The sequence below is a fragment of the Erigeron canadensis genome, chromosome 1, assembly GCF_010389155.1.
Source record: "Erigeron canadensis isolate Cc75 chromosome 1, C_canadensis_v1, whole genome shotgun sequence".
Taxonomy (NCBI): domain Eukaryota; kingdom Viridiplantae; phylum Streptophyta; class Magnoliopsida; order Asterales; family Asteraceae; genus Erigeron; species Erigeron canadensis.
Window position 1 is genome coordinate 48,053,457 of NC_057761.1, and position 14,902 is coordinate 48,068,358.

The 14,902-nt window shown below is 33.5% G+C and overlaps 3 protein-coding genes across 3 annotated transcripts; 2 read left to right on the plus strand and 1 right to left on the minus strand.

Annotated features, from left to right (window-relative positions):
* Positions 1 to 2,063: 2,063 nt before the first annotated feature.
* On the plus strand, positions 2,064 to 6,018 carry LOC122599004 (vacuolar-processing enzyme-like). The gene is made up of 9 exons (XM_043771454.1): positions 2,064 to 2,361; positions 3,281 to 3,445; positions 3,548 to 3,704; positions 3,798 to 3,883; positions 3,977 to 4,176; positions 4,289 to 4,337; positions 4,614 to 4,823; positions 5,321 to 5,527; positions 5,629 to 6,018. Exons 1-9 carry the CDS (start codon positions 2,161 to 2,163, stop codon positions 5,809 to 5,811), a joined length of 1,458 nt encoding a protein of 485 aa, XP_043627389.1. The 5' UTR covers positions 2,064 to 2,160; the 3' UTR covers positions 5,812 to 6,018.
* Positions 6,019 to 6,740: 722 nt separating this feature from the next.
* LOC122599014 (vacuolar-processing enzyme-like) lies at positions 6,741 to 10,332 on the plus strand. The gene is made up of 9 exons (XM_043771464.1): positions 6,741 to 7,019; positions 7,467 to 7,631; positions 7,728 to 7,884; positions 8,207 to 8,292; positions 8,400 to 8,599; positions 8,690 to 8,738; positions 8,933 to 9,142; positions 9,586 to 9,792; positions 9,891 to 10,332. The coding sequence occupies exons 1-9, from the start codon at positions 6,825 to 6,827 to the stop codon at positions 10,071 to 10,073; spliced, it is 1,452 nt and encodes a 483-aa protein (XP_043627399.1). The 5' UTR covers positions 6,741 to 6,824; the 3' UTR covers positions 10,074 to 10,332.
* Positions 10,333 to 10,625: 293 nt separating this feature from the next.
* LOC122585539 (glycosyltransferase BC10-like) lies at positions 10,626 to 13,360 on the minus strand. Its single transcript, XM_043757668.1, has 3 exons — positions 13,285 to 13,360; positions 11,990 to 12,549; positions 10,626 to 11,445 (listed from the first exon to the last, which is right to left on the minus strand). Exons 2-3 carry the CDS (start codon positions 12,494 to 12,496, stop codon positions 10,807 to 10,809), a joined length of 1,146 nt encoding a protein of 381 aa, XP_043613603.1. The 5' UTR covers positions 12,497 to 12,549; positions 13,285 to 13,360; the 3' UTR covers positions 10,626 to 10,806.
* Positions 13,361 to 14,902: the final 1,542 nt, after the last annotated feature.

Genomic DNA, 14,902 nt, shown 5'->3' on the forward strand with positions numbered 1-14,902 from the left:
ATAAAAGAAAAAAATAGAATAAAAGTCGCATTTAGTTATGAAAAATGTTTTTTAGTTTTTCATTTCTAATTTTCTAGAAAATGAAATGAGTTTTTCATCTCTAAAAAACAAATGAAAATCTTAAAAACGCGTTCAAAACTAGAAAATAAAAACAATTTGAGGTTTTCAAAATTTAGAAAATGAAAAGTGAAAACAATAATAAAAGTGTTTTTTTAATTTTTCATAAAAAAAGTGGAAAACAATGTTTTTCGTTTTCATGGAAAACATTTTTGAAAACTATGATTTAAACGTGTTTTCTATTTTTCATGTTTTTTGGAGAAACAAAAATGGAACAATGGGTGTTTTCCACTAATTCTCTTTCCTAATCTTGTCTCCTGATTTTTCCACATGTCATCATCTCATTATTAGACATATCTTTAGGTTTACCAATTAGGTTGATTTATCATTATCCTTCTAAAAAACACCAAGTAAAAGAATTTTTATGGATCAAAGTTAAAGGATATTGATATGTCAATATCATTATCGCTACGTACCTCATTGACATAAATAGATATATCACTTCATCATGTTTACGTTGATGTTATTTTCGCACTTGATGTCATTGATGACCGAGGTTTTAAAAATGCACTTAGTTTCAAATTTTTTGGTTACTTATAGTCTATGGGAATCGATTTCACTAAATTGTTTTCTCATTATTTTGTTGGTCCATATGAAAACTCTTAAAATATGTATTGGATAATATGTTTTTAAAGTTGAAACTCACATGTAAAACGCTATAAAAATGTATGTTATAAATTTTATTTTTTTTCAAAAACCTTATATTTAGTCATTTGTTCATATATAAATAGAAACGTGAATAAATTAACTTACAAGTTCATAAAAGCTAGTTTTGAAAAAAATTTCTTTTACAACATACAATTTTATATCGTTTCACATTTAAATAAATTTTTACCGGATAAATGATCAATACATAATTTAAAAATAATCATCGTTTTTGAAAAGAAAAAAATTCTCAAAGAAAAAGTCGAAGATGCTTTAGATTTATAAAATGGGTAGTACGATAGAGATATATTTAAGTGAAGCCCTATTGGTTAAAGAAAGCAAGTAGAGTGTTTGGCAAATGTGATGTACAAGTAACCACTTCAGGTGGGTCCATCGTCGACGTATAAAGATTAAAATATCTTTGTGCGTTTAGCGGACTTAAATTGCCCGCATATCAACATCATTGAAAAACAATCTGTGGTCTATCATGTTTCACTTTACCTCCAAGTCTTCACTTTAATGACTTTTCAGTCCTTGACAACTTCTTAATTTTGTACTTATGAACAAAATGATCACGCGTTTTGGCAGATAGTTTAAAGTTATACTAGCTATTATGCACTAAATTGAACAATAAAAGTTGCTTATCTAGTTGTATTTTCAAAATTAATCAATAACCTCGTTTTGTAACTTGTAAGTAAATATGAGTAATGTATATTTCTTTTTGTTATTAATAATTTATTTTTACCAAAAAACAGAAATAAACTAAAGTAACTAAGGAACAGTTGAGGTTGTTACTAGTTACTACACACAAACATAAATATTCTAGCATAGAATGAAAAGTAAACTTATTTCGTGATCAAGTTTCGCGATTGTTCGCATCATATCGACCTTTATTACTTATTCTCCTATTCTAAAACATTCATTTCATTATTGAATTGTCCCAACAATATGATACATATTTTATGTTTAATATTATAATTTTTTGAATGTAGTTTTCCATTAAAAGTGGTTCGAATATGAAATTTAATAAAGTGGGTCTAAGGAATATTCATAGAATCAATATGTTTTGTATATTGATACAAAGGACCAGAAACATCAGAAAAGCAAAATACAAAGCCCTTTACGCTAAACTTTTTAAAGTTTAAACCCAAACCATTTTCTAAAACATGCATCAAATACTTGTACATTAAGCCGCCATAACCAAAAGTTTTAACTCTGACAGCAAATATAGCACTGATCGATTGTAGGTACGTACACTAAAATATCTATATCTATATATATGCACCTACAGCCCATTCAGACTAGTAAACCAAAAACACAACATTTCTAACAATCTTAATTTCCATACAAATAAATTTTTTTGGTACAACGATACTAAAAAAAATTATAAAAAAAAAAATGAGTCGTTACCTGATCAGTCTACTTGCTATATCGATCATAGCCGTTGTTCACGCCCATGGGCGCGAACTGGCTAACGATCATCTTAGATTGCCGTCGGAGAAACATGATATTTTCGACGAGGGAAAAGATGACTCATTTGGTACCAAATGGGCCGTTTTGATTGCTGGATCTAATGGTTACTGGAATTATAGACACCAGGTGACGATACTAGCTTAGCTAGCTAATATATATTCAACTTGTTATATCAAAGAAAAACTTAAATTTATGAAATATCTATTTGCCAATATTTATTGACTTCGTCTTTTGTTTGTTTTGAAAGCAAAAATTTATTTACAAACATAGATTTTGTATCAATCGATTTAATTTAGTAGCTTAAAGTTCATTAATACTGCGAAAGTTGTTATAAGTACGAAGAAAGGTCCGCCACCAAGTTATTTGCCTAGTTCATGATTTTGAATTTGAGACCTCTTACGAGAAAACATGACTGTTTTGTCACTGGACTACTTGATGATAGTTACTTGTTTGTATTTACTTCTTGTTAATTAGTGGATTTATAAACTCGTAGTATTGAAATATTGATGGTAAAAAGTAACGTGTAGTGTTTGTATAAAAGGAATAATTGGTCAAATTTATGCGTTTAAGCTACGTAACGTTTAGGACTTTGTCTTGAGTATGAATGATTTTTTTATTTTAGTAAATAGCAAGGTTCAATCAAGATTAATATTATTTTGTTGGTACTTGATAGATATTATGATGATTGATGAGAACATTAGAAGAATAAAGCTATAGAGAATTAAGAATTTGAAATTTGTCTTTATGTTAGCATGTTACTTCACTTGTGTTTAAAATTAAACATCGTTGATGAAAATTATGGAACAATATATTCAATTTGGTGAATTTGACCCGTTATTAACTGCTTTCGAGTGAATGATCAACTGAATACTTTGTTTGTTATATTTTGTAGTTGATGAAAATTATATCAATGAAAAGTACATTAAAAACTAATTAAAAGCTAATTAATTCCTTTGGTACTACATACGAAAGGGAAATCATATATGGGTTGTTCTGTTCTTGATAGTGCTTGACTGAAATACCTTTGGTTGTATGTATGCTACAGGCAGATGTTTGTCATGCTTATCAAATCTTGAGAAACGGTGGTGTAAGGGAGGAAAACATTGTTGTTTTCATGTATGATGATATTGCTTATAATTGGGAGAATCCCCGGAAAGGAATCATTATTAACAGTCCAGATGGCGATGATGTATATCACGGAGTCCCAAAGGTTTGGTTTTTAATTACTATTAAGAATGAACCTTGTTTTATATTTTAAGTGATAAGATTTTATCTTTTTTCGTTTCCTGATACGTCACGTTGTTTGAAACAGGATTACACTGGCAGCGAGGTCAATGTTGACAACTTTTTTGCTGTTTTGCTTGGTGATAAATCTAAAGTCAAAGGAGGAAGTGGAAAGGTTGTGGATAGTGGACCGGATGATCGGATTTTTGTTTACTATACTGACCATGGCGGTCCTGGTGTTCTTGGTTAGTGTCTCCCTTATGATTTATAAAAAAAGTTTCATTTTGTTGTTGAGTTCATTAAACTGACGTTTATTGTTCTGTTGTCAATGTTCACAGGAATGCCAACATATCCTTACCTATACGCAGATGATCTTAACAAGGTCTTGAAACAAAAGTATGACGCCGGAACATACAAAAGCTTGGTAAAATTTTGATTTCTTCTTTTCGTCTGATAACATATATATTGGTGCTGAATTTAGAATTTACATACATCCATATATATATGTTATTTGTAGGTATTTTACCTTGAGGCTTGTGAGGCAGGAAGTATTTTTGAGGGTCTTCTTCCTCAAGGTTTAAATATCTATGCAACAACGGCCTCTAACTCATACGAGAGCAGTTGGGGGACTTACTGTCCTGGGGACTACCCTAGCCCACCCCTCGAGTATGACACATGTTTGGGTGACTTGTATAGTGTTGCCTGGATGGAAGATTGGTATGTTAAAATTACTACAATACATATTGACCCTGTTTAGAAGAATATAAAAATGGCTTTATGATCATATAAATCTTGTTTTTTTTTTTTACTGATTCTGTTTTTGTTGCAGTGACGTACACAACCTGCGAACAGAAACCATCAGGCAGCAGTATAAACTGGTAAGATCTATTGACGTCATGTGACTTTTTGCATTATTTTTAATGTTTGACTTAAGAAATGACAACCAACTCGAAATACATGGATGAATGAGATGAGTTATTTTGGCCGTTGGCACTTGGCACACATCTTATGTACGCATACAAAACACGAACAAACAATTATTTTCTCTAATTTATGACCTTTTTTTTGAACAAGGAATTTTATGATATTGGAAGTATCTTATTGATGAAGCATTTACAAATTCATTCTGTGTCGATGGTTATTAAATTTTGCAGGTTAAGGAAAGAACCTCAAGCGAGAACTCATATTATGGTTCTCATGTGATGGAATACGGTGACTTGCCACTTAGCAAAGATCATCTGCATTTGTATATGGGTACAAACCCTGCAAATGATAACTTCACTTTTACCGAGGAGAACTCCCTCTCACCATCACCAAAAGCTGTTAATCAGCGTGATGCCGATCTTCTACATTTTTGGCATAAGGTTTGTCCAACCCCAACCTTGTAATTTCCTTCTGTTTTACAGTTCACTTCACTAGATGAGTGTGTCAGGTAGGTTAGTTTCGTATTGAAAAGGCTCATGCTTTAGTATGGGTCAAAATGGGCCGGGCCAGTTTGGATTTACTTGTTAACATTGTTTTTCTATTTCCAAATATTTTTTGTAGACCATGACTGTATTAATATGATTACAAACACACTTACTATTAATATTTAATATAGTAATCTACATTTTTTAATATTATGATTTAGGAGGTTGTGTTAATTAGAAATAGACCTTGGGCGACTGTAATATGATTTAGGAAGTAGTATGCATTAAAGATAGACTTGAGGACACTGTCGACCCGTTTGTCCCTTTTCCGTTTAGTTAAACTTATTATTGGACCTATTTGAGATAAGACACAACCCAAATCAACTCATGTGTAAGTACTTGTTAGGAAATTGACACAGCTATACTACACTTATAGATTGTTTACTTGACAGTATCGTAAGGCTCCAGAAGGTTCTGACAGGAAAACTGAAGCCCAGAAAAAGTTCTCTGAAGTCATGTCTCACAGAATTCACATAGACAACAGTATAGAACTCATCGGCAAGGTTTTGTTTGGATTGGAGAAGGGCCCTCAGGTTTTGAAAACCTACAGAACTGCAGGAAAACCTCTAGTTGATGACTGGACCTGCCTTAAAACAATGGTAATTATTCTTTAAATCATCACTTATTTGCAGCCTTATAACATAAATGCGACAAGTCAAAAGTATTTAAGCTGACCAAAGCATGTCTCCTTAATGTACAGGTGAGGACATTTGAGACACATTGTGGTTCCTTATCACAATACGGTATGAAACATATGCGGTCCATTGCTAACCTGTGTAACTCAGGAGTCACTAGTGAGCAGATGGCTGCTGCATCATCACAAGCATGCACCACCTTCCCCTCAAACCCATGGAGCTCACTTAGCAACGGTTTCACTGCATAATATTTTATTTCTTGCAGACTGGTGGTCCCATATGTGTAAATTGTTCAAATATCATATATTTGTGGTTTTTAAATCAGCCTTTTAGCGGTATCTATGGCTTCGTTGTATATAGATCCTGAAGCTTCTCCATATAGTAGTACTTAGGTCCACCACAAGACTTACTATATGTACTCAAGCTTTATGTAATGCTATTAGCATTGATATCCATATCATGCACTTGCATCTGTACAGTATAAATCAATTGCAGTGTTAACGTCTTGAACAAAGGTTAAAAACCAGCAGCTTCGTCATGTGCCACTTAAAAACTTCCTACAGAAGTGAAATGTTGCAAAGTTTATGATTTCTTTTTCTTCAGTGTTTTCCGTTTCAAGACTAATTCATGCTTGTTAGATTAGAATTGGTGTCATTCTTCCAAGTAGTTGTTCCTTTGTATTCAAAGTGGTTATTATAACCGACATTTATACCATAATGTATGTGAGTAGTATACTACAAAATACAAACTTCACGTACATATTAAATAACAAACAAACAACGTATACCGTTCGTTCAACTAAAATTTGAAGACCCGAGCCTCCTTTTTAAGCCAACCGAGATACGAAGAATGTTGTTCCCTATGGTTCTATCAATTCGGTCTCATTGTAAACAGTTAAGGTTAAGCAATCTTTGTTTGTACAAAAATGGCAAGTTCTTTACTAAATATTCAAGTGAAAGTTGTTACATGTACAGATGTACTACTGTCGACATGGTGTCTGAAATTTCATTTTAAAAAAAAGGGACCAAACTATCATAAGATTAAAATATAAAGCCTCTGACAGCAAAGTTCACTGATTACAATAAATATCATATCCATCCAATCATCCATCAATACCACAGAATATATATCTATATCTATACTACATACATTATTATACGAGTATTTATACACATACACATACACACCTAACAAAGTGAAGTCAACCATTCATCAATCATACCACTGAACCCAAAAAACATTTTTTAAACATTGCTGCTAAATGAACTTGATCAGTCTACTTGCTATATTGATCATAGCCATAGTTCACGCCCACGGGCGTGAACTGATTAATGATCATCTTCGTTTGCCGTCGGAGAAACATGATTTCTTCGACAGCGAACAAGATGACTCAGTTGGCACCAAATGGGCCGTTTTGATTGCAGGATCCATTGGTTATGATAATTACAGACATCAGGTAATCATCTTTCCTTTATAATTAATATAAGTATATTTGTTAATATATATATAGATATAAATTTATATCTGTTAATATTCTTTTGTTTCTTTATCTATATTGTTGCTACTTGAAAATGGTACAATGATTGATAAGAACATTAGATTAAAATTTGCCCAAATTTTACTATATAAAATTTGGCGGTAGTTTTCGGGAAGAGAAAAAAGCCATAGTGCTTAAAATGAAACATTTTAAAAGAGAAATCCAGATTCTAGATTTAGCAACTAACAGCTATTCTAGATATAGAGCTAGTTAAGTGTCTGAAGTATTTGTAGCTCAATTCCAAACTTGTGCGGCTAAAGATCCTCCGTGAGTGATATATCTAGAGCTAAATAGCAATTCATAGATTAGTCTGTCCTTGATAGTGATAAATTAATTGAAGTGCCATTCGTGGTATGCTGCCTACAGGCGGATGTTTGTCATGCTTATCAAATCTTGAGAAACGGTGGTGTGAGGGAGGAAAACATTGTTGTTTTCATGTATGATGACATTGCTTATAATCCAGATAATCCTAGGCAAGGAATCATTATTAACAGTCCAGATGGCGATGATGTATATCATGGAGTCCCAAAGGTTTGTTTTTTATACAGAGCATTCATTATATTAAGAATGAACTTTGTTTCGTATGATTGTATGATTTGTATCCTAACAAGTCATTGTTTAAAACAGGATTACACTGGGAATGACGTCAATGTTAACAACTTCTTTGCTGTTTTGCTTGGTGATAAATCTAAAGTTAAAGGAGGAAGTGGAAAGGTTGTGGATAGTGGTCCAGATGACCGTATCTTTGTTTACTATAGTGACCATGGTGGTCCTGGTGTGCTTGGTTAGTGTCTCCTTTGAACTTGAGATAATTATAACCCATCCGTCTCAATCTAAGTGTCTTAGTTTGACTTTTTGAGTCTATATTTTCCAACTTTGACCTGAAATATATATGTTTGTGTTATACCATACTTGATGTAAGTTATATCATTGAAAATACATTCAAAACTCAACCCATTCGTACATTTTACATCGAGCGTTATATAACACAACCAATAATATTTACAGTCAAACTTAAAAATGATAGACTCAACAAGTCAAACTAGGACATTTTGCTTGTTGGGTTCGTAAACTGTTGTTTATGGTTCTGTTGTTGATGTTCACAGGGATGCCAACACTTCCTTTCTTATATGCTGATGATCTTAACAAGGTCTTAAAACAAAAGCATGCTGCTGGAACATACAAAAGCTTGGTAATTTTTTAAATATTTTCATTTCCCTTCTGAGGCAATGTATATATGTATGTAATGTAATATTCACTAGTACAGAATTTGGAAATTCATATATTTGTTGCTTTTAGGTATTTTACCTAGAGTCTTGTGAGTCAGGAAGTATTTTCGACGGTCTTCTTCCACAAGGTTTAAATATTTATGCAACCACAGCCTCCAACCCATACGAGAGCAGTTGGGGCACTTACTGTCCTGAGGACTTCCCTAGCCCACCCCCCGAGTATGACACATGTTTGGGTGACATGTATAGTATTGCCTGGATGGAAGATTGGTATGTCAAAATTACTACAATTGTCTTAACACGGTTTGAAAGAATATGATCGTATGGATCTTGTTTTTATTAATTCTGATCTTGTTACAGTGACGTACACAACCTGCGAACAGAAACCATCAGTCAGCAGTATAAACTGGTAAGATCTACTGACAAAAGTAATGTTTACCATCATAGTGGCTCAAATATGTGAATGAAAGAGAAGTTATTTTGGCACACATTTTATGTAGCTACACCAAGTTTACACAAAGTAGTTCATCTATTGAAATTTATTACACAATAGTGAAATGTTTACCAATTCACTTTTTGTCATTGGTTGCTTAATTTGTGCAGGTCAAGGAAAGAACCTTAACCGACAACTCTATTTATGGATCTCATGTGATGCAATACGGGGACATGCCACTTAGCAAAGATAACCTGTATTTGTATATGGGTACAAACCCCGCAAATGATAACTTCACTTTTATTGATGAAAACTCCCGCTCACCATTACGAAAAGCTGTTAACCAGCGTGATGCTGATCTTTTACATTTCTGGCATAAGGTTTTCACCACCCAAAACTCGTTCTTTCCTTATTTTTTACAGTTCATTTTACTAGAGGGGAATCTTTGGCAGGCTGGTTAACGAGACAAAAGGGGTTCAGGTTGAAAAGGGTCATGTTTTAGTACGGGACAAAACAGGGCGGGTTAGGTTGAGCTGCTAACATTTTTTGTCCATTTTAAACTATATTTCATAGAGAATGAATGCGTTAATTATGAATTTAAAAAACACTTCTACAAGAATATCTACATCTTTGAATAAAACTATCAAGTAGGTCGTATACACTAAAAATAGTTTGGATGACTAACGACCTGTTTGACCCGGATCTCTGATAGTTATAGTTTTATATTTGACCTGTTTGGAAAGAAAAAACAGCCCAAATCAACTAGCAGAAGAAAATGATTTGAAATCGCCACTTCTACTCTAATATATTGTTTTCCTTCCAGTATCTTAAGGCTCCAGAAGGTTCTGAAAGGAAAGCTGAAGCTCAGAAAAAGTTTGCTGAAGCCATCTCTCACAGAATGCACTTAGATAACAGTATAGAACTCATTGGCAAGGTTTTGTTTGGATTGGAGAAAGGTCCTCAGGTGTTGAACACCGTCAGATCTTCTGGAAAACCTCTAGTTGATGATTGGACCTGCCTTAAGACGATGGTAAATCATTTCTTGTCTATAACCTAATAACCTAATCCCTTTAACCATTAATTTTAGAAGTACATTAATCGACCAAAGTATGTTCTGTTTACGAATAGGTGAGGACATTTGAGACATATTGTGGATCCTTATCACAATACGGCATGAAACATATGCGATCCATTGCTAACCTGTGTAACTCAGGAGTCACAAGTGAGCAGATGGCTGCTGCATCATCACAAGCATGCACCACCTTCCCCTCAAATCCATGGAGCTCACTCAGCAACGGTTTCTCTGCATAATGTTCTTGATTCCATGAAAATGGTGGAGTGGTGGACCCAATTTCATCTATTGTTTAAATATCATAACTATGGTTTCTAAATTGGCCTTACACCTTATACGTATATATAGATACCATAGCCTCTTCATGTATACTCAGGCCCACCACCAAACTACTTCTATATAATCTGTGTATTGCTATTGCTGTAGACATTGATATGCAAATCATGTACATGCATCTGTAAAATATAAATGAATTGCAGTGTTTACGTTTGGAACAAAGGTTTAAAGAAGTCGTGCCACTTGATAATTTCCTGAAGAAATAAATTGTTGAAAATTTATCAAGTTAAATACAGGAGCGCATCTTGCATTCATACTTGGAGGGTATCCTTTTTACCTTTTCATTTTTCTCTTCTTTTTTATACTCCCAATTTCCGACGGGAATGTATGATCTTATTTATGAAGATTCGAGCTGTTTTCTAAACGAACCTGACATACAACGACTTTTATCAACTAAATCTGTCATTACTTATCATTACTGAATCTGGACCATACACCATTGTAGACGGATAATATTTGGAAAACTATTTCTGTATCTATGAAATTAATTAAGTCTAATAGCCAGTAAAAATGTACATCGTCTATGAAAAAAATTCATCTACTTGCGTATGATCCCAAATCAGCAAAGTTTCCTCCCACCAATTCAACTTCCTTCTTTTTTCCTCAAGACCTCCATTCAACTTGCAACTCAATTTCTCAATAACCAAAAAACTTAGGAGCAAGGAGAAACAGTGGCTCTAAACTTCCAGGAGAAAACTTCCTTGCAAAAAGATAACAAACTGAAGAAGGTTCTCCGTTATACATACAGTCATGGTTTTCATGAAGCTTCTTCATGAACTCCTCTGTTATATCAGACTTCCCAAACGTGGCAGGGTGTGGACCACCTCTCGACCAATCTACCCAAGTCAAGCTACGATTTGCAATCAAATCCGGTGTCTGAATAGTCAACAGGGTATGAAAATAATGTTCGTCCACATAACACGCAGGTCTGCAAAACTCTTCAAACTTTGGATAGTAAGTCAAATCGGAGATAATAACAGAAGCAAGATTCCGGTTGATCTCAAACCATTGGGATCCTTTTCTCCATTGTGAGATGTTGACTTCTGGCAACATGTTGGGGTTGTAGCGTCCCCTGCCAACGGGCCCAGGGTCATCAAAAGCTCCCATAAAGCTGTATCTAGAGTTGGTAATGTAATGGTAGGTTAGAGTGAAGTTGAAGAGAGGAATGCATGATTCAGATACAAGAACAAAGTATTCGTTTGACATATCGAGAAGAGCATTTGCTAAGAGTCGTCTTTCAGCATCACACATACTCATTTGACCCCATTCTGCTACCTGGCCAGAAAGTATTTGGATAAATAAAAGTACTCAAAACAAAGAAAAGAATGATTTCAACCGCGGATGTCAGTTTCTGCCGATAGACTCATTAGTGTGCCAATTTGGACTGTATTATACGTCAAATGGTAGTCAAAGTGTCAAATGAGTTGATAATTATTTAAAGTCAATTTTGTAGTTCATACAGTGTCTTAAATCATTATGTTCTCGTATTCAGGATGATTTTACTGTAACAAATATTTGTATGATCATAACAATAATTGTTTTATGATCAAAAGTAAACATTAATAATTTAAAACAGGCAACCAAGTGTTTACCGGTAACCCAATCAGACCAGTACTTAAATTAATAGTCTGAACCAAAATCTGTCTATACCCATACCCAACCCGCCCATCGTGCCACCTCAAATTACTATGTCCTTCTATCAGTTTAAGGTCATATATGATGTAATTCTACCGTCTAGTTATCTTTACAGAGATACTTTTTTCAATATGATATGAACATAGGGAAATCAAGAACAATGTGCCTAAAGGTAATAAGGTACCTGACTTGGTATTTGTCTCCCATGAAAAACAGAAGCGGGCGGAATATTAGCTTTATATGATGGAAGTGAATGAACGTAAATTGAATATAGGTGTTCATGTCCCTTAAAAAACCTTTCCCACAATGGAGCCAATGGTAATGGCCCTTTAGTTAAGAACATAAAAGCAATCTTTGGGACTCTTGTAAATGGATAATTCTTCAACTGTGGTACAAAAGAAGCCCTCCAAAAGAGCTCTTTATCGCTCATTGTATGCAACAACTTGGAAGGAGATTTGATCCATTGATCAAGATTTGTCTTTGGTTGTTCTTGGACACATGGTTGTAGAATGGGAGTTAACGAAACTAATGTTGTGTTCACTTCGGTACGAATCATGTAAATAATAAGCAAACAAATTGAAAAACATAAAAGTAGAAATAACAAAAGTAGTGGTGTAAGTTGTGGCAAAACCCTTGATTGATTTGGTTTAACTACATTTGTTGTAGCATTTGGGTCTTTGCCTTCTTCCATTAGTAACAATCAATCACAAACTGTATTATAACTCATTAATCCTTTCTTGCACCCTGAAAAATCATAACCACTCCAAAAAGTTACAATTTTTTTGGATCTATCAAGGCATAAAATGAAGTTGGCTGATTTTTCATGATATGGGTATGTTGAAATTTGCTCAAGAAAACATAAAAAGGAAAACTTTTTCAGAGAAAAGACATTTTCGAACCAGAAACCAAGTGCCAACAGGCATTAGTTCTAGTAGTATCAGACTATCAGTTTTACCTAGCATCTCAGTAGTCAAAGGTTCAATCCTCGTTGTACTCATAGTTTCTCATATTATAAGTTTAGTTAGACTGTTTCAAACCAAAAAAAAAAAACAGGAACCAAGTGATTGGAATGTTGAGTTTCTCTTGAAAAAAACATAGAAATGAATACTTTGTTTTGAATATAAACCATTACAGTCAGAAACTAATGATGGTAATGTTGAGACTTTTTTAAAGAAACATAAAAATGAAGACTTTTTCCCTAGAGAAACACCATTAGTGAGGGAATGTTGAGATTTTCTTTAAAGAAACATAGAAATGAAATACTTTTTAATAAAAACACTATTTAGAATGACCGAATGTTAAGTTTTTCTTCTAAAAATCATACAAATGAAAGACTTTTGTAGAGAAACAACATCAATACAAAAAACTATGTGATGGCATGTTCAAATGTTCTTTAATAAAAAGGAAAGATTTAAACTTTATAATCACATAATAGAATAAAACTTGAAAATAAAGAAAGTGACGTGAACAAGAACATACCATAATGAGGGAAAGCAAAACTTGACTATCCAATGAACATTAGTTGTTGTAGTAGTATGAACTTTTTACAAATTAGTTGATTGATAAAAAGGACTTGTGACTTGTAAAAAGGTGGAAGGAGGTAAGAAACACAAGTCCACAAATGTGGGGAATAAATCAACATATATAGAGTATTATATATACAATTATTATATTAATATTAATATCGATAGACTAGTACTAGAAGACAAAAACAAGAAAGTGTGAGTTGCGCAAAATGGCAAAGACATTCAAGGAATGTGTTGTTTGTTTCATCACTTTCTTTATAAGTCCGCCCACCCCATTTTCCATAACGTTGAAAAATTTGATGAAATCAAAGACAAAAAAGTATACGGAAAGACTGATACTTGGTGACAATGTTTAGGTTTTATAACAATTAATGGAGTGAAGAAACATTTACTTATGTTTTTTAATCAAAATTTTTGTATTCGACGCAAGGTTTTTAAGATGGTTAGGAGGGAGGGAGTGTTCGCGGGGAAGGAGAAACCTGCTAGCGAGGCCGTGCGGGCACACCGCCGCCGGTGGTTACCCGCAGGAGAGATGGTGTGTTAACCCGATGGGGGAAGAGAGGAAAGAGACAGGGGGTAAGAGAGAGGAGAGTGTTTATTGGGGGAGAAAAGTTAGTGGTGGGTCCACTCATGGTCAAAATTTCGACTGTTCCCCTATTTTATTAAAGGAAAAAAAGAAATTCTTTTAATTATTTAAACCTTTTAACCTTTTTCACTATAAATATACTAACATTTTTAACACAAAACACACATCAATTCTACCATTTCTCTTTTTTCTTCTTATTTTTTCACCAACTTTACAAAAATTGGATCAAAAGAAAACTAAAAAAAGCCCATTTGCCAAAAATAATCGTTTGTTTAATTTCCCTTAACCCCTCCCAAATCAACACTTTTAGGTTGTTTTTTTTTTTGTTCAAATTTTATTTTTTTTTTATTTTTTTTTTGGGGGGGGGGGGGGGGGGGTGGGGGGGTAGGAAATGTGTGTTTTTAATTTTAAGTATTTTAATATTATTTGTTTTAGTTTTTAATGAATGTTTAATGTTGTTATTTTATATAGTTTTAAAAGTTATATAGTATTAAAAATAAATTAAAAAAAAATTAAATAGTATTAAAAATAAATGGAAAAAAAATGATCAGATGGAGATGAGGGAAAGTGGTGCTAGTGGTTTGGAGAAGATTGGAGAAAATTGAGGTATCAAGTTTTAATTGGTTAGTGTTGGGGAGAATGAGTAACCACTCCCTTCCCCCTTATAATATATATATATTTTATTTCACTAAATACATCTCCTCACTAAGAGCATTTACCACACCAAGCTAAAGTCATCACTCGTCAACACATCACAGCCACACCATAAAAAAAAAGTAGTTGGATAAAAACCCTCTGATTCCATCTACCAGATGATACCTACACCATAACCACACCATCTGCATAATTATAATTTTATAAACTATACATTATAATATCTCAATAATCAATCAAAAAAAATAAATAAATAAAAAACAAAACTCCACTACCTTGTACACCAATCTATCGAATGGTTAACACCACCACATGACTTTCTAGTTTCCAC